Source organism: Lepidochelys kempii, chromosome 1 (assembly GCF_965140265.1).
Source record: "Lepidochelys kempii isolate rLepKem1 chromosome 1, rLepKem1.hap2, whole genome shotgun sequence".
In the NCBI taxonomy this organism is placed as follows: domain Eukaryota; kingdom Metazoa; phylum Chordata; order Testudines; family Cheloniidae; genus Lepidochelys; species Lepidochelys kempii.
The window spans coordinates 319,191,502-319,212,031 of NC_133256.1; the positions used below are offsets into that span (position 1 = coordinate 319,191,502).

The 20,530-nt window shown below is 46.0% G+C and overlaps 1 protein-coding gene across 1 annotated transcript; it reads left to right on the forward strand.

Annotated features, from left to right (window-relative positions):
- Nucleotides 1-7,175: 7,175 nt before the first annotated feature.
- LOC140905297 (uncharacterized) lies at nt 7,176-11,593 on the forward strand. Its single transcript, XM_073328357.1, has 2 exons — nt 7,176-8,254; nt 10,987-11,593. Exons 1-2 carry the CDS (start codon nt 7,634-7,636, stop codon nt 11,425-11,427), a joined length of 1,062 nt encoding a protein of 353 aa, XP_073184458.1. The 5' UTR covers nt 7,176-7,633; the 3' UTR covers nt 11,428-11,593.
- The last annotated feature ends 8,937 nt before the right edge of the window (nt 11,594-20,530 follow it).

Sequence of the window (20,530 nt, forward strand, 5' to 3'; positions counted from 1 at the left end):
TGACCCTTGGGCGTATGCAGCGACAGCAGATCCAGGAGCTGTGCACTAGCTACGCGCCAACGTTCTCAGCCACCCCAGGACTGACTGAACGGGCATACCACTCCATTGACACAGGTAATGCTCACCCAATTAGGGTCCAACCTTACCGGGTGTCTCCTCAAGCTAAAACTGCTATAGAACGGGAGATCCAGGATATGTTACAGATGGGTGTAATCCGCCCCTCTGAAAGTGCATGGGCATCTCCAGTGGTTCTAGTTCCCAAACCAGATGGGGAAATACGTTTTTGCGTGGACTACCGTAAGCTAAATGCTGTAACTCGCCCAGACAACTATCCCATGCCACGCACAGATGAACTATTAGAGAAACTGGGAAGGGCCCAGTTCATCTCTACCTTGGACTTAACCAAGGGGTACTGGCAGGTACCGCTAGATGAATCTGCCAAGGAAAGGTCAGCCTTCATCACACATCTCGGGCTGTATGAATTTAATGTACTCCCTTTCGGGCTGCGAAATGCACCCGCCACTTTCCAAAGACTTGTAGATGGTCTCCTAGCGGGATTAGGAGAATATGCAGTCGCCTACCTTGACGATGTGGCCATATTTTCGGATTCCTGGGCAGACCACCGGGAACATCTACAAAAAGTCCTTGAGCGCATAAGGGAGGCAGGACTAACTGTTAAGGCTAAGAAATGTCAAATAGGCCTAAACAGAGTGACTTACCTTGGACACCAGGTGGGTCAAGGAACTATCAGCCCCCTACAGGCCAAAGTGGATGCTATCCAAAAGTGGCCTGTCCCAAAGTCAAAGAAACAGGTTCAATCCTTCTTAGGCTTGGCCGGTTATTACAGACGATTTGTACCGCACTACAGCCAAATCGCTGCCCCACTGACAGACCTAACCAAAAAGAAACAGCCAAATGCTGTTCAGTGGACCGGAAAGTGTCAGAAGGCCTTTAACAAGCTTAAAGCGACACTCATGTCTGACCCTGTACTAAGGGCCCCAGACTTTGACAAACCGTTCCTAGTAACCACAGATGCATCCGAGCGTGGTGTGGGAGCAGTTTTAATGCAGAAAGGACCTGATCAAGAATTCCACCCTGTAGTGTTTCTCAGCAAAAAACTGTCTGAGAGGGAAAGCAACTGGTCAGTCACTGAAAAAGAATGTTATGCCATTGACTACGCTCTGGAAAAGCTACGCCCATATGTTTGGGGACGGCGTTTCCACCTGCAAACCGACCATGCTGCACTAAAGTGGCTTCACACCGTCAAAGAAACTAACAGAAAACTTCTTCGGTGGAGTTTAGCTCTCCAAGATTTTGATTTCGACATCCAACACATCTCAGGAGCTTCTAACAAAGTGGCTGATGCACTCTCCCGTGAAAGTTTCCCAGAATCAACTGGTTAAAATCGTCCTTGAGATGTGGAAAATATTGTTAGTCTTTATGTACTTGGTAGTATATTTAGAGATGCATGTGTCTTATTAACTCTGTGTTCCTAGAGCTCCAGGAAGAAATCCCAGCCAGTGTTTCACCCTAGCTGAGATTTGGGGGGCGTGTCATAAATATAAAGGGAAGGGTAAACCCCTTTGAAATCCCTCCTGGCCAGGGGAAAGCTTCTCTCACCTGTAAAGGGTTAAGAAGCTAAAGGTAACCTCGCTGGCACCTGACCAAAATGACCAATGAGGAGACAAGATACTTTAAAAAGCTGGGAGGAGGGAGAGAAACAAAGGGTCTGTGTCTGTCTGTATGCTGCGCTTGCCAGGGACAGAACAGGAATGGAGTCTTAGAACTTTTAGTAAGTAATCTAGCTAGGTATGTGTTAGATTATGATTTCTTTAAATGGCTGAGAAAAGAATTGTGCTGAATAGAATAACTATTTCTGTCTGTGTATCTTTTTGTAACTTAAGGTTTTGCCTAGAGGGGTTCTCTATGTTTTTGAATCTAATTACCCTGTAAGATATATACCATCCTGATTTTACAGGGGGGATTTCTTTATTTCTATTTACTTCTATTTTTTATTAAAAGTCTTCTTGTAAAACACTGAATGCTTTTTCATTGTTCTCAGATCCAAGGGTTTGGGTTTGTGGTCACCTATGCAAATTGGTGAGGCTTTTTATCCAACATTTCCCAGGAAAGGGGGGGGTGCAAGTGTTGGGAGGATTGTTCATTGTTCTTAAGATCCAAGGGTCTGGGTCTGTAGTCACCTAGACAAATTGGTGAGGCTTTTTACCAAACCTTGTCCAGGAAGTGGGGTGCAAGGTTTTGGGAAGTATTTTGGGGGGAAGGACGCATCCAAACAGCTCTTCCCCAGTAACCAGTATTAGTTTGGTGGTGGTAGCGGCCTGTCCAAGGGGTAATATTTTGTACCTTGGGGAAGTTTTGACCTAAGCTGGTAAAGATAAGCTTAGGAGGTTTTTCATGCAGGTCCCCACATCTGTACCCTAGAGTTCAGAGTGGGGGAGGAACCTTGACACAGCTGATTCTGGGAAACTTTCACGGGAGAGTGCATCAGCCACTTTGTTAGAAGCTCCTGAGATGTGTTGGATGTCGAAATCAAAGTCTTGGAGAGCTAAACTCCACCAAATACGTTTTTTGTTATTTCCCATGGCTGTATGAAGCCACTGTAGCACAGCATGGTCGGTTTGCAGGTGGAAATGCCGTCCCCAAACATATGGGCGTAGCTTTTCCAGGGCATAGACAATGGCGTAACATTCTTTTTCAGTGACTGACCAGTTGCTTTCCCTCTCAGACAGTTTTTTGCTGAGAAACACTACAGGGTGGAATTCTTGATCAGGTCCTTTCTGCATTAAAACTGCTCCCACACCACGCTCAGACGCATCTGTGGTTACTAGGAACGGTTTGTCAAAGTCTGGGCCCTTAGTACAGGGTCAGATATGAGTGTCGCTTTAAGCTGGTTAAAGGCCTTCTGACACTCTTCGGTCCACTGAACGGCATTTGGCTGTTTCTTTTTGGTTAGGTCTGTCAGTGGGGCAGCGATTTGGCTGTAGTGCGGTACAAATCGTCTGTAATAACCGGCCAAGCCTAAGAAGGATTGAACCTGTTTCTTTGACTTTGGGACAGGCCACTTTTGGATAGCATCCACTTTGGCCTGTAGTGGGCTGATAGTTCCTTGACCCACCTGGTGTCCAAGGTAAGTCACTCTGTTTAGGCCTATTTGACACTTCTTAGCCTTAACAGTTAGTCCTGCCTCCCTTATGCGCTCAAGGATTTTTTGTAGATGTTCCAGGTGTTCTGCCCAGGAATCCGAAAATATGGCCACATCGTCAAGGTAGGCAACTGCATATTCTCCTAATCCCACTAGGAGACCATCTACAAGTCTTTGGAAGGTGGCGGGTGCATTTCACAGCCCAAAAGGGAGTACATTAAATTCATACAGCCCGAGATGTGTGGTGAAGGCTGACCTTTCCTTGGCGGATTCATCTAGCGGTACCTGCCAGTACCCCTTGGTTAAGTCCAAGGTAGAGATGAACTGGGCCCGTCCCAGTTTCTCTAATAGTTCATCTGTGCATGACATTGGATAGTTGTCTGGGCGAGTTACAGCATTTAGCTTACGGTAGTCCACGCAAAAACCTATCTCCCCATCTGGTTTGGGAACTAGAACCACTGGAGATGCCCATGTACTTCCAGAGGGGCGGATTACACCCATCTGTAACATATCCTGGATCTCCCATTCTTTAGCAGTTTTAGCTTGAGGAGACACCTGGTAAGGTTGGACTTTAATTGGGTGAGCATTACCTGTGTCAATGGAGTGGTATGCCCATTCAGTCAGTCCTGGGGTGGCTGAGAATGTTGGCACGTAGCTAGTGCACAGCTCCTTGATCTGCTGTCGCTGCATACGCCCAAGGGTCATGGAGAGGTTCACCTCTTCCACACCACCAGCAATTTTCCCTTCGTAGTAGACACCTTCAGGCCACTCAGCATCGTCTCCTCCCTGGGCTGTAAACTGACAAACCTTTAATTCTCTGGAATAAAAGGGCTTTAGAGAATGAATATGGTACACCTTAGGCTTTTGGTTGGAGGTGGGGAATGCTATGAGATAATTAACAGCTCCCAGGCACTCCTGGACTGTGAATGGCCCTTCCCATGATGCTTCCATTTTATGGGCCTGGAGTGCCTTTAAGACCATGACCTGGTCCCCTACTTTGAAGGAACGCTCTCTGGCATGTTTATCATACCAGGCTTTTTGCTCTTTTTGAGCATCCTGTATGTTTTCTTTAGCAAGGGCTAAAGAGGTTGGGAGGGTGTTTTGTAGGTTGGTTACAAAGTCTAAACTGGGGTGTGGTAGAGCTCTGTAGGCAAAGAGCAACTGCTGCAACACTGACAGGTTTCAGAGTAACAGCCATGTTAGTCTGTGTTCACAAAAAGAAAAGGAGTACTTGTGGCACCTTAGAGACAAACCAATTTATTTGAGCATAAGCTTTCGTGAGCTACAGCTCACTTCATCGGATGCATACTGTGGAAAGTGTAGAAGATCTTATTATATACACACAAAAAGCATGAAAAAATACCTCCTCCCACCCCACTCTCCTGCTGGTAATAGCTTATCTAAAGTGACCACTCTCCTTACAATGTGTATGATAATCAAGGTGGGCCATTTCCAGCACAAATCCAGGTTTTCTCACCCCCCCCCCTTCCCCACACACACACAAACTTACTCTCCTGCTGGTAATAGCTTATCCAAAGTGACCACTCTCCTTACATTGTGTATGATAATCAAGGTGGGCCATTTCCAGCACAAATCCAGGGTTTAACAAGAACATCTGGGGGGGGGGGGGAGTTGGAAAAAACAAGGGGAAATAGGCTACCTTGCATAATGATTAAGCCACTCCCAGTCTCTATTCAAGCCTAAGTTAATTGTATCCAATTTGCAAATGAATTCCAATTCAGCCGTTTCTCGATGGAGTCTGGATTTGAAGTTTTTTTGTTGTAAAATAGCGACTTTCATGTCTGTAATCGCGTGACCAGAGAGATTGAAGTGTTCTCCGACTGGTTTATGAATGTTATAATTCTTGACATCTGATTTGTGTCCATTTATTCTTTTACGTAGAGACTGTCCAGTTTGACCAATGTACATGGCAGAGGGGCATTGCTGGCACATGATGGCATATATCACATTAGTGGATGTGCAGGTGAACGAGCCTCTGATAGTGTGGCTGATGTTATTAGGCCCTGTGATGGTGTCCCCTGAATAGATATGTGGGCACAGTTGGCAACGGGCTTTCTTGCAAGGATAGGTTCCTGGGTCAGTGGTTCTGTTGTGTGGTATGTGGTTGCTGGTGAGTATTTGCTTCAGGTTGGGGGGCTGTCTGTAGGCAAGGACTGGCCTGTCTCCCAAGATTTGTGAGAGTGTTGGGTCATCCTTCAGGATAGGTTGTAGATCCTTAATAATGCGTTGGAGGGGTTTTAGTTGGGGGCTGAAGGTGACGGCTAGTGGCGTTCTGTTATTTTCTTTGTTAGGCCTGTCCTGTAGTAGGTAACTTCTGGGAACTCTTCTGGCTCTATCAATCTGTTTCTTTACTTCTGCAGGTGGGTACTGTAGTTGTAAGAAAGCTTGACAGAGATCTTGTAGGTGTCTGTCTCTGTCTGAGGGGTTGGAGCAAATGCGGTTGTATCGCAGAGCTTGGCTCTAGACAATGGATCGTGTGGTGTGGTCAGGGTGAAAGCTGGAGGCATGTAGGTAAGAACAGCGGTCAGTAGGTTTCCGGTATAGGGTGGTGTTTATATGACCATCGTTTATTAGCACTGTAGTGTCCAGGAAGTGGATCACTTGTGTGGACTGGACCAGGCTGAGGTTGATGGTGGGATTGAAATTGTTGAAATCATGGTGGAATTCCTCAAGGGCTTCTTTTCCATGGGTCCAGATGATGAAGATGTCATCAATATAACGCAAGTAGAGTAGGGGCGTTAGGGGACGAGAGCTGAGGAAGCGTTGTTCTAAATCAGCGATAAAAATGTTGGCATACTGTGGGGCCATGCGGGTACCCATAGCAGTGCCGCTGATCTGAAGGTATACATTATCCCCAAATGTAAAATAGTTATGGGTAAAGACAAAGTCACAAAGTTCAGCCACCAGGTAGGCCAGTCCTTGCCTATGGACAGCCCCCCAACCTGAAGCAAATACTCACCAGCAACCACATACCACACAACAGAACCACTGACCCAGGAACCTATCCTTGCAAGAAAGCCCGTTGCCAACTGTGCCCACATATCTATTCAGGGGACACCATCACAGGGCCTAATAACATCAGCCACACTATCAGAGGCTCGTTCACCTGCACATCCACCAATGTGATATATGCCATCATGTGCCAGCAATGCCCCTCTGCCATGTACATTGGTCAAACTGGACAGTCTCTACGTAAAAGAATAAATGGACACAAATCAGATGTCAAGAATTATAACATTCATAAACCAGTCGGAGAACACTTCAATCTCTCTGGTCACGCAATTACAGACATGAAGGTCGCTATCTTAAAACAAAAAAACTTCAAATCCAGACTCCATCGAGAAACTGCTGAATTGGAATTCATTTGCAAATTGGATACAATTAACTTAGGCTTGAATAGAGACTGGGAGTGGCTTAATCATTATGCAAGGTAGCCTATTTCCCCTTGTTTTTTCCTACCCCCCACCCCCAGACGTTCTTGTTAAACCCTGGATTTGTGCTGGAAATGGCCCACCTTGATTATCATACACATTGTAAGGAGAGTGATTACTTTAGATAAGCTATTACCAGCAGGAGAGTGGGGTGGGAGGAGGTATTTTTTCATGCTTTTTGTGTGTATATAATAAGATCTTCTACACTTTCCACAGTATGCATCCAATGAAGTGAGCTTTAGCTCACGAAAGCTTATGCTCAAATAAATTGGTTAGTCTCTAAGGTGCCACAAGTACTCCTTTTCTTTTTGCTGCAACACTAGGTCCCAATCACTGGAGCGCTCATTTACGAATTTACGTATCATGGCCCCCAAAGTTACATTAAACTTCTCCACCATGCCATTTGTTTGGTGGTGGTAAGTAGTGGCAACCAAGTGATTTACCTCATGAGCTTCCCAGAGGTTTTCCATAGTTCCTGCCAGGAAATTAGTCTCTGCATCTGTGAGGATGTCAGAGGGCCAACCTGAAGGGTTAATGTCTAGCTATTCCACCTGGAAGCAGGAGGGGCACACCCTGACTGTTTCCTAGGAGCAATGCACACATTGCTCTATCCAAGGACAAGGGCTAGATATGAACCCTGAGAACTTGATTGTTTGGACAGCAACTGTGGGAGGTTTCTTTAGCCTGGGCTCAAGGCCTGAGAACCAGGATTGTAGTAGATAGAGGATGGTAACTAAGCATATGAATCAACGTCATACATTCCTTTGTGTAGCAGTGTGTAATGCTTAGGGGGAGAAATATAATAAAAGGAGAAGGTGGAAGGCAGGGGGGGCAGAACAGCCCATCTCCGCTGACCAGCCTGTTTGCTTGCATAAAGCTGTGTTCTGTCTCATCACTGAACCGCAACAACTGGCGCCCAAACGTGGGGCCCTCAGCACTCACCTCGCCCGGCAAGGGTTTCAGACGCGTCACTCATCCACTTCGTGGATCCCGGTGAGTATTTTTCATTGTGGTAAGTATGGGAAGCTCCCTCTCTGCTTTGCAAGTGCAACACCGCAATGAGCTGCAGTATTTGCTGCGTAAGGCTCAGCATGACTGCCCGGCTCGAGAACTCACTCTCCTGCTACAGGAGGTGCGTGCCAAGTGCCCGTGGTATCCTGAAGCTGGAAGCCTTAAGCTAGCGGACTGGGAGCGATTGGGCCAGACATTGCACAAAGAGCCTCGGGCACCCGTGCAGGCTTTACATGCCTGGCACCTCTGCCGCGACGTGGTACAGCGTGTCGCCTCGGACAGACCCTCCCTCGCGAGGCTGGTGCTCTCGCCGCCCCCGTCTGCCCCTGCAGCCATCCCTCCCCCTGCTTCGCCCCCAGTGCCTCTATTACCACCGCCTCCCTGGCCTTCCCCACCGGAGCCGGTGTGTGATCACCCTCCCCCCGTGGGGCCCCCCGGAGAGTCATCTGCATCTGCTCAGAAGCTTTCGCTGGTGCAACAAATGGTTCACGCAGCGAAAGCTCGATCAGATCTTACAGCAGAGGAGCTGGCTGATCTGGTCTCCGTTTGCCCGGTGACCTGGCAGAATGATGACCAGGGCAACCCCGTGGGCACCTGGACCACTCTGCCATACTCGGTGGTTAGAGAGGTAAAGAAAGCAATTCGTGAATTTGGCCTGACTAGCACCTTTGTGCGTGGTCTCATTGAAGGGATGGGTGCTGGGTACTCCCTAATCCCTGAGGATTGGAAAACGCTGCTGCGCATGATGTTGTCACCCAGTCAGTATGTTATTTGGCTTAGTGAGTATCGGCAGATGGCAGAACGCCAAGCCCAGGTATATAGAGAGCAAGGTATCATTTATGAGCATTTGGCAGGGGAGGGCCAGTTTGCTACTATTGAGATGCAGTCTCAACTCCCTCAGGCCGTCTTCCCCATTATTTCCACCTGTGCCCAGCATGCTTTCAAGAAGGTCCCGGATTCAGGCAAGCCTACCAAAAGCTTTGTCAGTATCCGTCAGGGTGCCTTAGAGTCCTTTTTGGATTTTACCAACAGATTGCAGGAGGCTATCCTCCGACAGGTGGATAACACTGAGGCAGCTCACAAGCTCCTGTTAAAATTGGCAGTTGAAAATGCAAATGAGGATTGCCGCCGTGCTCTCCAGGCAGCACAAGTCTCTGGTATTTTAGAGCTCTCAGACATGCTGCGGGCGTGCCAGAACATTGGCACACAAGCCCACAAGGCTGGAGTTCTGGCTGCCGCCCTCAGAAAAACTGGGAAGGAGGGGAAGCGCTGTTACCGCTGTGGTAAGGAGGGTCATTTTCAGCGGGAGTGCCGCTCATCTAAGGCACCAGCCCGACCCTCAAAGAAGTGCCCCAAGTGTGGGAAAGGTTATCACTGGGCTAATCAGTGTCGTGGCGGGTCGGGAAACCGCGCGACGGGTCCCCCCCAAACCCAGGGCCAAACAGGGGTGTTTCCTACTCAGGCAATCGCTCCTCTGCCTTGGAATCCGTAGACTCTATGAGGGCAGCGACTGCTGGAAGTGCAGGGCTTGATTTGATCATGCAGGAGGACACTGACTTTCAGCTGCCAGGGGAGGTCTGTGCCATACCTACACAGGTGATGGGACCTCTCCCTGCCGGCTTTGTAGGTCTTGTTCTCCCTCGCTCACATGCTGGGAAACAGGGCTTTTTTGTCATTCCAGGGGTCATTGATGCTGATTACACTGGCATTATTAAGGTTCAGGTGTGGACTCATCTTCCACAGTTGCTCCCGCGTGGACGGTCAATTGCACAATTGATTTTAGTCCCCTATCAGGTGCCAGCTGCCGAGGATCAAACTCGGGGCGGAGGAGGCTTTGGATCGACGTTGTCTCACTCGCCGTCTCACAGCGCGTCTTCTCCACTTGTTGCTCTGACAATGTCAGTCCGCCCCTCGAAACCTCAGTTAACACTTCTCTTAAATGATGTTCCTTTTACAGGGCTGGTGGACACTGGAGCTGACGTTACAGTGATTCGTGATCTGGAGTGGCCGGTTAGTTGGCCTACGGTTCCTTCTAAAGAGTTGTGGGGGATTGGGGGTAGCAAACCCGGGCGCCAAAGTTTGTCTTGGGTCACGGTCTCTAAACCAGGAGGCCGTGCCCTTGCTACAATCCGCCCTTTTGTGCTCCCTGTCCACCTCAATATTTGGGGCCGTGATTTACTTACAAAGTTAGACACCACCCTCGATATTAACATCTGATGGCTCTCCCCACCGAGGTGTAGTCACTTATCAGTTGGGTGACCCCCCTCGTTGGCATTCTCGTTTTACACTGCCTCAGCGTTCGGCACAGCGTTCAGAATTAGCTGCTGTTATTTTGGCCTTTCAACTTTTCGCTGATTGTCCCTTTGATTTAATTGTGGATACCCATTATGTTGATCAGGTAATTGATCATTTACCCCTTGCCCTCATTACCCCTCAGGTTGATGCAGACCTCCTTCACCTGTTTTTGTCTTTACAGCATTTTCTTGCCACTCGTCATTTCCCTTACTTTGTTGCTCATATTCGCAGTCATACCCCTCTGCCTGGGCCACTCACTGAGGGCAATGCACGCGCCGATCGCGCGTTGCGTGGTCAGGTAAATTCCCTTTTTTCTGATTGAAAGCCATGCCTTTTTTCATCAGTCTGCCTCTGTTTTGGCCCGGCAGTTTCACATTCCTGCTGATCATGCACGTTCCATTGTTCGTTCCTGCCCCCACTGTGCTGCTGCTGCTCCTACTTTCTCTTATGCCGTTAACCCCCGAGGTACCGCAGCAAATCAGCTGTGGCAAATGGATGTTACTCATGTGCCACAATTCCGCCCCTATTCATTTTTACATGTTTCCGTTGATACTTATTCAGGCTTCCTTTGGGCAACCCCACAACGTGGGGAAGCCACTAACAAAGTTATTCACCATTTGCTGGCCTGCTTTTCTGTTATGGGTCGCCCTTGCCAAATTAAAACAGATAATGCCCCAGCCTACTGCTCTGCAGCCCTCTCCACCTTTTGTGCCCGCTGGGACGTCCGTCTTAAACACGGAATCCCTTATAATTCCACGGGCCAAGCCATTGTTGAACGTGCCAATCGCACACTCAAAACCTTGCTAGATAAACAATTAAAACAAGGGGAGCTGCATCTCCGAACCTTAGGAGACATTCAACAACAAATGTATATCCTCTTGTTTACTTTAAATAATTTAACACTGAATGCAGATCAGCAGACCCCTGCGGATCGGCATTTTCACAAATCTGAGGTACTGGAAAGACCGCGTGTCTTTTACTGTCAGCTGCCCGATCCACAGTGGCTGGGCCCAGCACCTCTAATCACTTGGGGTCGGGGATATGCTGCTGTGTCTCTCCCTGCAGGACCGTTGTGGGTTCCAGCCCGGTGTGTGCGACCAGCACTTAAACAACATGGCATGGCACCAGGGGCTGTCGAATCCCATACCAGAGTTTCAGCTGACGTTGGAGGAGACCGCGTTGCCCCCCGAGTCGACAACGGCGGGACGGAAACAGAGGAGGCGTAGCGTCCCAAGCCAGCCCGTGACATGGGGAGCAGTAAAAGCATTGGTCGCCGCGGCTCAACGAAAACTGGCAGCAGATCAGCAGCCAGAAACTCCTAAGACTTTGTTTGTGGCGATTCTCGCCCAAATCACTGCTAATTCTGTGATGATTGTGTGCCTTTTGTGCCTATTTCCTGTTCCCATGCTGTTAATGTTTCATATAATTATGGCCATATCATCCTACCATCAGGATGGGTTTTTACTTGTGGTTCATGCACCTTTAATTATATTCCTGCAAATTTAAGTGATGGCACCCTTTGCTGTCTTAGTAGAATGACACTTATATTGCCTTTTGCTGGTCACAATTGTAGTAAAAGAAGTTTACCCCTTTTAGATGATTATATTGCAGATGTTAAGCTTTTGGTTATTTTGTGTTTGTAATCATTGGGCTTATTCTTTTTGTTGCTGCTGTGTACAATGTATTCCTTCCTTGTTAAGACTTTGTAAAATTTTTGCCCTGGAAAGCTCCCCAGGTTATGTCCTTGTCTGTCTGGGAGTTAAATAGCATGATAAAACAAATTGGCGGCTACCATGAGATGGCCAACTTCAATAAACAAAAAAGGGGAGATGAAGGGTTAATGTCTAGCTATTCCACCTGGAAGCAGGAGGGGCACACCCTGACTGTTTCCTAGGAGCAATGCACACATTGCTCTATCCAAGGACAAGGGCTAGATATGAACCCTGAGAACTTGATTGTTTGGACAGCAACTGTGGGAGGTTTCTTTAGCCTGGGCTCAAGGCCTGAGAACCAGGATTGTAGTAGATAGAGGATGGTAACTAAGCATATGAATCAACGTCATACATTCCTTTGTGTAGCAGTGTGTAATGCTTAGGGGGAGAAATATAATAAAAGGAGAAGGTGGAAGGCAGGGGGGGCAGAACAGCCCATCTCCGCTGACCAGCCTGTTTGCTTGCATAAAGCTGTGTTCTGTCTCATCACTGAACCGCAACACCAACCTACCCTGGCAAAAATGTCTGCTAGTGCCTGGCACACACTTTTAGCCCTGGTGTTGCTAAGAGCTACTGCTTCCGGCTGTTGAGTGGCAAAATCCATGGAAGTCAGTATGTACTGCTTTCCTCTGGGTGTCTTTTTCGGAAAAGGACCCAGAATATCCACAGCTACTCACTGAAATGGAACTTCAATGATGGGGAGTGGCTGGAGAGGGGCTTTGACCTGGTCTTGGGGTTTTCCCACTCTTTGGCATACTTCACAAGACCAGTCATAGGTAGAAACATCCTTGCCCATTCCCTCTCAGTGGAATGACCACCCAAAATGGTCTTTGGTCCTGTTCACCCCAGCATGGCAACTAGGATGATCATGGGCTAAGCTCAAGAGCTTGGCCCAGTATTTAGTTGAAACTACCAACTGTCTCTGAGGATGCCAGTCTTCCTGGTGTCCACCAGAAAGAGTTTTCTTGTATAAAAGTCCTTTTTCTACAAGAAACCTGGATCGATTAGAAGAGCTGAGAGGCGGTGGGTTGCTCCGTGCAGCCGTCCAAGCTCTCTGGAGGCTTTCATCTGCCACCTGTTCGGTCTGGAACTGTTCCCTTGATGCTGGAGACATCAGTTCCTCATTGGATTGTGGACCTATGCTTGGTCCCTCTGGAAGTGATGTAGGGGATGGGGCTGTTTCCATTGACTGTGAACCGCTCTCCGCTAGGACACTATGTTGGAGTTCAGGCTCTGGCTGAGCCTCTTGTGTAGGGTTATGGGCTGCTGCCGGTTCAGGTTCTGTGGGACCCTCTGGTGTTGAGGTTGCAAGTACTGGATTCAGTGCTGGCAATGGGTCTGTTGCTGGTTGTTCCGCTGGTTCCGGTTCTGGGACTGGTTCTATCTGGGTCTCTGGGACTGGATCCACTACTGCTGTTGCAGACATTGGCCTGGTGTCCAGGTCCATCACCTCTGACTGGGTCCTGATAGAAGTTACTGGAACAGAGCTAGGCGTCACGGCTTGTTTGCCTGGCTATGGGTGACCATTCCCACCCTCTTGGCCTGCTTCACATGATTGGCCACGTCTTCCCCCAACAGCATGGGGATGGGATAATCATCATAGACTGCAAAAGTCCACATTCCTGACCAGCCCTTGTACTGGACAGGCAACTTGGCTGTAGGCAAATCGAAAGAGTTGGACTTGAAGGGTTGAATCATCACTTGGATCTCTGGGTTGATTAAATTGGGGTCCACTAAGGAAGCATGGATAGCTGACACTTGTGCTCCGGTGTCCCTCCACGCGGTGACCGTCTTCCTGCTCACACTCACAGTTTCCCTCTGCTCCAAGGATATCTGGGAGATATCTGGGCCTGCGGATCTCTGGTGTGATTCCAGTGCAATGAACTGTAATCTGTTGGGGTTCTTGGGGCAGTTGGCCTTTACATGCCCAGCTCGTTACATTTAAAACATCGTCCTGCTGATGGGTCACTGGGGCGAGGCAGGTTGCTGGAGAACGGGGTGGCGGGACGATAAGGTGTCTGGAGGGTTCTTTGGGAGGTAGATGGGGCCTTGGGCGGCCCCCGGTAATAGGGTGTGGTCTGGGGTTGTCCCTTCTGGTCTTCGCTCCAACTGCGACCAGTTTTCTTCTTTGCCATCTCCACCCATCTGACTCCAATCTCTCCTGCCTCGATTACAGTTTTGGGCTTCCCATCTAGGATGTATCTTTCTATTTCCTCAGGAACACCCTCTAAGAATTGTTCCATTTGCATTAGGAAGGGTAAATTTACTAGAGATTCAACACTTGCTCCTGATATCCAGGCATCCCAGTGTTTCACAGTGTGGTAGGCATGTCGGGTAAATAACACGTCTGGTTTCCACCTTAGGGCTCTGAACCTCCAACGAGAATGCTCGGGTGTTATCCCCATTCTGACTCTCGCCTTGGATTTAAACAGTTCATACTTGTTCATGTGTTCTTTAGGCATTTCAGCCGCCACCTCAGCTAAAGGTCCACTGAGCTGCGGCCTCAGCTCTACCATGTATTGGTCGGTAGAGATGCTGTACCCAAGGCAGGCCCTTTCGAAGTTTTCTAAGAAGGCCTCAGTATCATCGCCTGCCTTGTAGGTGGGGAACTTTTTGGGATGGGAAGTGGTACCTGGAGAAGGATTGCTAGGGTTTGTTGGTATATTCTGCTGAGCCTTTATCTTCTCCATCTCCTCCACATGCTTTCTCTCATTTTCCTTCTCCTCCAGTTCTTTGGCCCTTGCCTCCATTTCTTTGTCCCTTGCTTCCATAGCTCTCCTGTGAGCAGCCGCTTGGTGTTGTTCTGCCTCTTTCGCTGCCTCCCTTTCTTTGTCCCTTGCCTCCATTTCTTTGTCCCATGCCTCCATCTCTTTGTCCCTTGCCTCCATTGCTCTCCTGTGAGCAGCTTCTAGAGTTTTTTCGGCTTCTTTCATTGTCTCCAGTTTGTGTAGTGCCTTGGTGTCTGTCATCTTTACCTCTCTGTTTTTAACTAACTTTACACCCGAGAGTTAGAAATAAAACAAACAAAACTTGGCTTGTAAAATTTTGCTGTGCTGGAATAGGATACCTATTCTCTGATACTGATTGTCAGCCTACAGAAAAAGACAATTCCCTTTGTCTCTGCTCTGGCCCCAAATCAAAGCAAAAAACCTCCACTATTTGGAAACCTCCTTTCCAGCAGCCCCAAAGGAAAAAAAAATCCTTTTCAAATCTGTGCTCCTTGTAAAAATAATCAAAATCCTAGAAAAACCCAAAACCCTTACCACTTTTGTCTCCAGGCAAAAGGGTATAGAACACCTACCTATTTACTTTTAGGGGGAAAAAAAACCTCAGGTTTGTGAAGACTGAATTTCCCTGCACGAGGTTAACTACTCTGCCTCCAGGCAAAGAAAACCTGTAATTCACAAAGATAATCCCCTTTTGTCTCTGCTCTGGCCCCAAAGCAGAGAAAAAACTAGCTGCTTTCAGTTGCACTTCCTTTCCAGTAGCCCCAAAGGAAAAAAAATATCCTTTTTAAAATCTGTATTTCTGGTTCAAAAAAATCTCAAATTGATCTCAAAATGATTTCAGGTTAATCCCACCACTCTGCCACCATGTCAAGGTTCCTTCCCCACTCTGAACTCTAGGGTACAGATGTGGGGACCTGCATGAAAACCTCCTAAGCTTACTTTTACTAGCTTAGGTTAAAACTTCCCCAAGGTACAAATTAATTTTACCCTTTGCCCTTGAATTTCCACTGCCACCACCAAACTTTATCTGGGTTCCTGAAAAAATGGAGTTTGGACACATTTCCCCCCCCAAAATCCTCCCAACCCTTGCACTCCACTTCCTGGGGAAGGTTTGGTAAAAATTCTCACCAATTTGCGTAGGTGACCACAGACCCAAACCCTTGGATCTTAGAACAATGAAAAAGCATTCAGTTTCTTTACAAGAAGACTTTTAATAGAAGTAAAAAAAAATCGTCTCTGTAAAATCAAGATGGTAAATACCTTACAGGGTAATTAGATTCAAAACATAGGGAATCCCTCTAGGCAAAACCTTAAATTACAAAAAAGACACACAGACAGGAATATTCATTCTATTCAGCACAGCTATTTTCTCAGCCATTTGAAGAAATCATAATCTAACCCATACCTAGCTAGATTACTTACTAAAAGTTCTAAGACTCCATTCCTGTTCTATCCCCGGCAAAAGCAGTGTACCAACACACACAGACCCTTTGTTTCTCTCCCTCCTCCCAGCTTTTGAAAGTATCTTGTCTCCTCATTGGTCATTTTGGTTAGGTGCCAGCGAGGTTACCTTTATCTTCTTAACCCTTTACAGGTGAGAGGATTTTTCCTCTGGCCAGGAGGGATTTTAAAGGGGTTTACCCTTCCCTTTATACTTATGACAGGCAGGAATGGGAAGAGGGCCACAGGTAAGGCTCTGTGGTGTCAGAGCTGGGAAGGGGGACACTAAGGAAGGAAACTGGAATCGTGCTTGCTGGAAGTTCAACCCAATAAACATAGAATTTTTTGCACCTTTGGACTTCGGGTATTGTTGCTCTCTGTTCATGCGAGAAGGACCAGGGAAGTCAGTGAGTGAAGGAATAAGCCCCCTAACAGAATAATTTGGCTTTCCAGAGCTCATTGGATACGTTGTTCACTGAACATAACAGTAATTTGCTCAGTCTGGTAGAGCTCCTTGGGAAATACAATGATGTCATGTGTTCGAGTAGTTTAAAAAAAGCTATGGACTATTACTGCAGCAAAACAATTCAAAATGAATTGATTGAACTTATTGCAAGGAAGATGCTTGGAAACATATTGATGTGGCTCAGCAATGTGAAATACTACACTGTAATAATGGACATTAATCTCAGTGAGAAGATATCATTTACAGTAAGATTGGTTGATGAAGAGGATGGCTGTATCCAAATAAAGCAACATTTTATCTGTTTCTGGTCTGTGGACAACTCTACTGGAAATTGCCTAACAGAACTATTTATGAAAGTTTTGTATGAGAATAAAATAAAGCTTCAGGACTGCTGCAGCCAAGTCTATGACAATGGCACGAGGGAAGGGAAGAAACAGTGGTGTCCAAGCAAGGATTCTTGTGCTGAATCCAAGAGCTTTCTTTGTGCCTTGTGGCTGCCATTTCCTCAACCTGGTTGAGTCAGATGCAGCATCACCTTCTTTTGATTTCAGTATCTCTCTTTGGAGTACTGCAAAGATAGACATCTGTTTTCAGCATCAACTATCCAGTGAAAGATCCTCATGGACAATGTTACAAACCTGACCATGAAGCCACTAAGTGGCACTCACTAGGAGAGCTACATTGACAGCATAAGGCCAGTGAGATACCAAATGACTGAAGTTTAGGATGCCCTGATGGAACTGGAGCAGTCAAATAAAGCCAAGGCCGGAATTTGACACGAGGTACAAAGCCTGACAAACCAGATCAGTGACTTCAAATTACTGGTCTCAATTGTGGCTTGGCACAATATTCTGTTCAAAGTAAATGTTGTAAGTGAGGCATTACAAACTCAGTCGATGGATGTCGCAACTGCTACTACTTTGAGAAGTTGCCTTGATTTTATTGTAGTCTACAGAGATAACCAATTTGAAGATGCCAACATTGCTGCCAAAGAAATGGCAGAAAACTTAGGAGTGAAGCCTATCTTCAAGGAAACTTGTATTCACTGAATAAGAGAAGAGGAGACAGTTTTGTTACAAAGGTAGAGATGAGGTGGTGGGAAGCTCAAAAGAAAAATTGAACAGGAAGCTATTTTGCTCGCTTGTTGACACTACTCAAGTGTCCATTGAAGAAAGGTTTGGAAAAATGAAGCACCGCATGGGAAGCACTCTCCAATCTCAGTTCTCCAATTCATTCATGATGCGGAGCTCAAGGACACTTTTCCTAGTGTGAAGATAGCTTTGAGGATTCTGCTCACACTGCCAGTCAGAGTCGTGAGTGGTGAGCACAGCTTTTTGAAGCTCAAGCTGGTTAAAACATATTTTGATTGATGATGGCTGATGAAAGACTGATATTGCTTGCTATTTTATCGCTTGAAAATGCCTTTGGCCAGTCTTTGGATCTCTCAGGCGCTGTGTTTAGTGTCTGAAGGACCCCTAGTCTTAACATTCTAAGACTGTCACCTACTGTAACACTATTAAATACTGGTGTATGGAATGTTGGTGCACAGTTCAATTTCTTGCTGTTAGTGGATTTCAGTTATTCTTCAAAATAAAAAGTTTCTATAAGCTTAGAGGAAACATTTTTTATTTGCTTATCTATTGCATGAAAAAATACAGATTTACAGATCCTGGTGTGCAAATTTATCATCTAATATGACAGGGATAAATCATGCATGTAAATTGTGCATCAAAGTAATGTAATGGGTACAAATACAATAAAAAATAAAGTATTCAATAGGTTAACAAATGGAGGGGGTGCTATTTAGATGGTCCTCAGCTGGGGTGCTATTTAGTCTAGAGCCAGCCCTGCCAGCATGTGTAAGCAGAGGTGAGATTGGAGACCTTCCTACAAGCCTTTTCTTTGAATTGCAAGATATCTCTCCCGGATACGTTTACCCCCTGACAATCTTAGAATACTATACTAGCATGGAATACCGGTACATCTATATAGTCTTTTCCTGTCTCAAAAGATGCATAAATATATAGTAAAGTAGGCAGTTTGGCATTATTTGGAACTTGGAGTCCTTTGACCTAGATGACTTATAAAAGCTATATTCTATTTATTGACACAAAAATCCCCATCCTGCATTCCCTTTGAATCAATGAGAGTTTTACACAGTGCAGGATTAGGCCTACAGTGTGTACAGCGACTGAAGTAGTTTGATGTTTTTTGTGGTCAGTTTTTTAGATATTGGCCTCTAGTTTCAGGGATGTCAATCTCCAGTTGCAGGCACAAAATTGTGCTCAGTTATTTGTACCTGCCAAACTCGAGGCTGAGTTCAGGCTGGGCTGAAAATATGGCCTCGTGCATACCAGCTGTTTCACAGGCGGAGGGGAGATATGATTGCTCTCCATAAATATATCAGAGGGATAAATACCGGGGAGAGGGAGAGGAATTATTTAAGCTCAGTACCAATGTGGACACAAGGACAAATAGATATAAACTGGCCACCAGGAAGTTTAGACTTGAAATTAGATGAAGGTTTCTAACCATCAGAGGAGTGAAATTCTGGAACAGCCTTCCAAGGGGAGCAGTGGGGGCAAAAGTCCTATCTGGCTTCAAGACTAAGCTTGATAAGTTTATGGAGGGGATGGTATGGTGGGATAGCCTAATTCTGGCAATGAATTGATCTTTGACTATTAGCGGGAAAAAGGCCCATTGGCCTTGATGAGATGTTAGATGTGGTGGGATCTGAGTTACTACAGAGAATTCTTTCCTGGGTGTCTGGCTGGTGAGTCTTGCCCACATGCTCAGGGTTTAGCTCATTGCCATATTTGGGGTCGGGAAGGAATTTTCCTCCAGGGCAGATTGGCAGAGGTCCTGGGGGTTTTTTACCTTGCTCTGCAGCGTAGGGCACGGGTCACTTGCTGGAGGATTCTCTGCACCTTGAAGTCTTTAAACCACAATTAGAGGACTTCAATAGCTCAGACATAGTTTAGGGGTTTGTTACAGGAGTGGGTGGGTGAGATTCTGTGGCCTGCATTGTGCAGGAGGTCAGACTAGATGATCATAATGGTCCCTTCTGACCTTAAGGTGTATGATTCTATGATCCGAAACTCTTTGGAAAATCTCACCTTCATGAGTAATCACACTCAAATCCTATCAGGCGGTGACATTTCACTTTAAAAAGTTTGTGATATCTGTGCAAAAAAACCCTCATAGATCGTAAATTCTGAATTTTTGAAGGGGTATATTTTTCTCTCAGTTCTCATCAAAAAGAGTCAAATTGTTGGATTTTTTAAAAAATTGATAAAACTCTCTGGGACAGAAAATGTAATCTCTGACAGAACTTATACTGAATTTTTAAAGGCCAGATTATATATTCTGGAAAAGGTAGAAATGTTAATAGACCAGTTTTCTAAGGCAAGTCCTGAAAACCACCCCGAACTTTTCCTGTAAAAACACTGTGATGCAAGAAGTCAGATGTTTCAGACACTAATTGCTGGTGAAATTACTCTGGAAACTTTGATGAAGTTCCCATTGGCAGAGATACCAATTTTGTATATAGAAGCAGAATGTCTGCTGTGCAGGAGGTCTGGCTTTCTGGCACATCTAACAATTTAGTTGTGATATCATTAGTGGGAAAACACTGTTTTAAATGTCAGCAAAGTATATATAATGAAGCCATTATGTAAAACTAAAGCAAAACATATAGGGTGCTTATTTAAAAGCATTTAGGTAAGTATTCACTATAATTTTAGGACAAAAGAGTTTTCAAAATATATTTTCAGAGACTTAACAGATGCAAAAATATTTCCATGTTAAGATTTTCAGTGGTATTTTTACATGTTGACCATGAAGATCATGTGTATTCAGAAAGACCAAAACACAGATGAGTACTGAGTTAGAGAAAAGCAGTTATATAGACTAATGGTGCAATTATAACAGACTCCAGCAGCGCTGCTGTGGCTGAGCTTGACTTGTGCTTCCCATTAAAAAAAAAGAAAGGGTCTTTTTTTGAGAGCCTTATAAATCAGCCATTTTAATTAATCTGTGGATTAGACCTGGTATACAAATTCTCAGCCTGGGAGCAAATTATTATTAAGCAAGTAGGCTTGCCACTGTTGAGTTAAAATCCATGGCATTCCACACTTTCTGTGGCTTTGAGTGGTACAAAAGGCTATCAAGTATCAGAGGGTAGCCATGTTAGTCTGTATCCACAAAAACAACAAGGAATCCTGTGGCACTTTAAAGACTAAACAGATTTATTTGGGCATAAG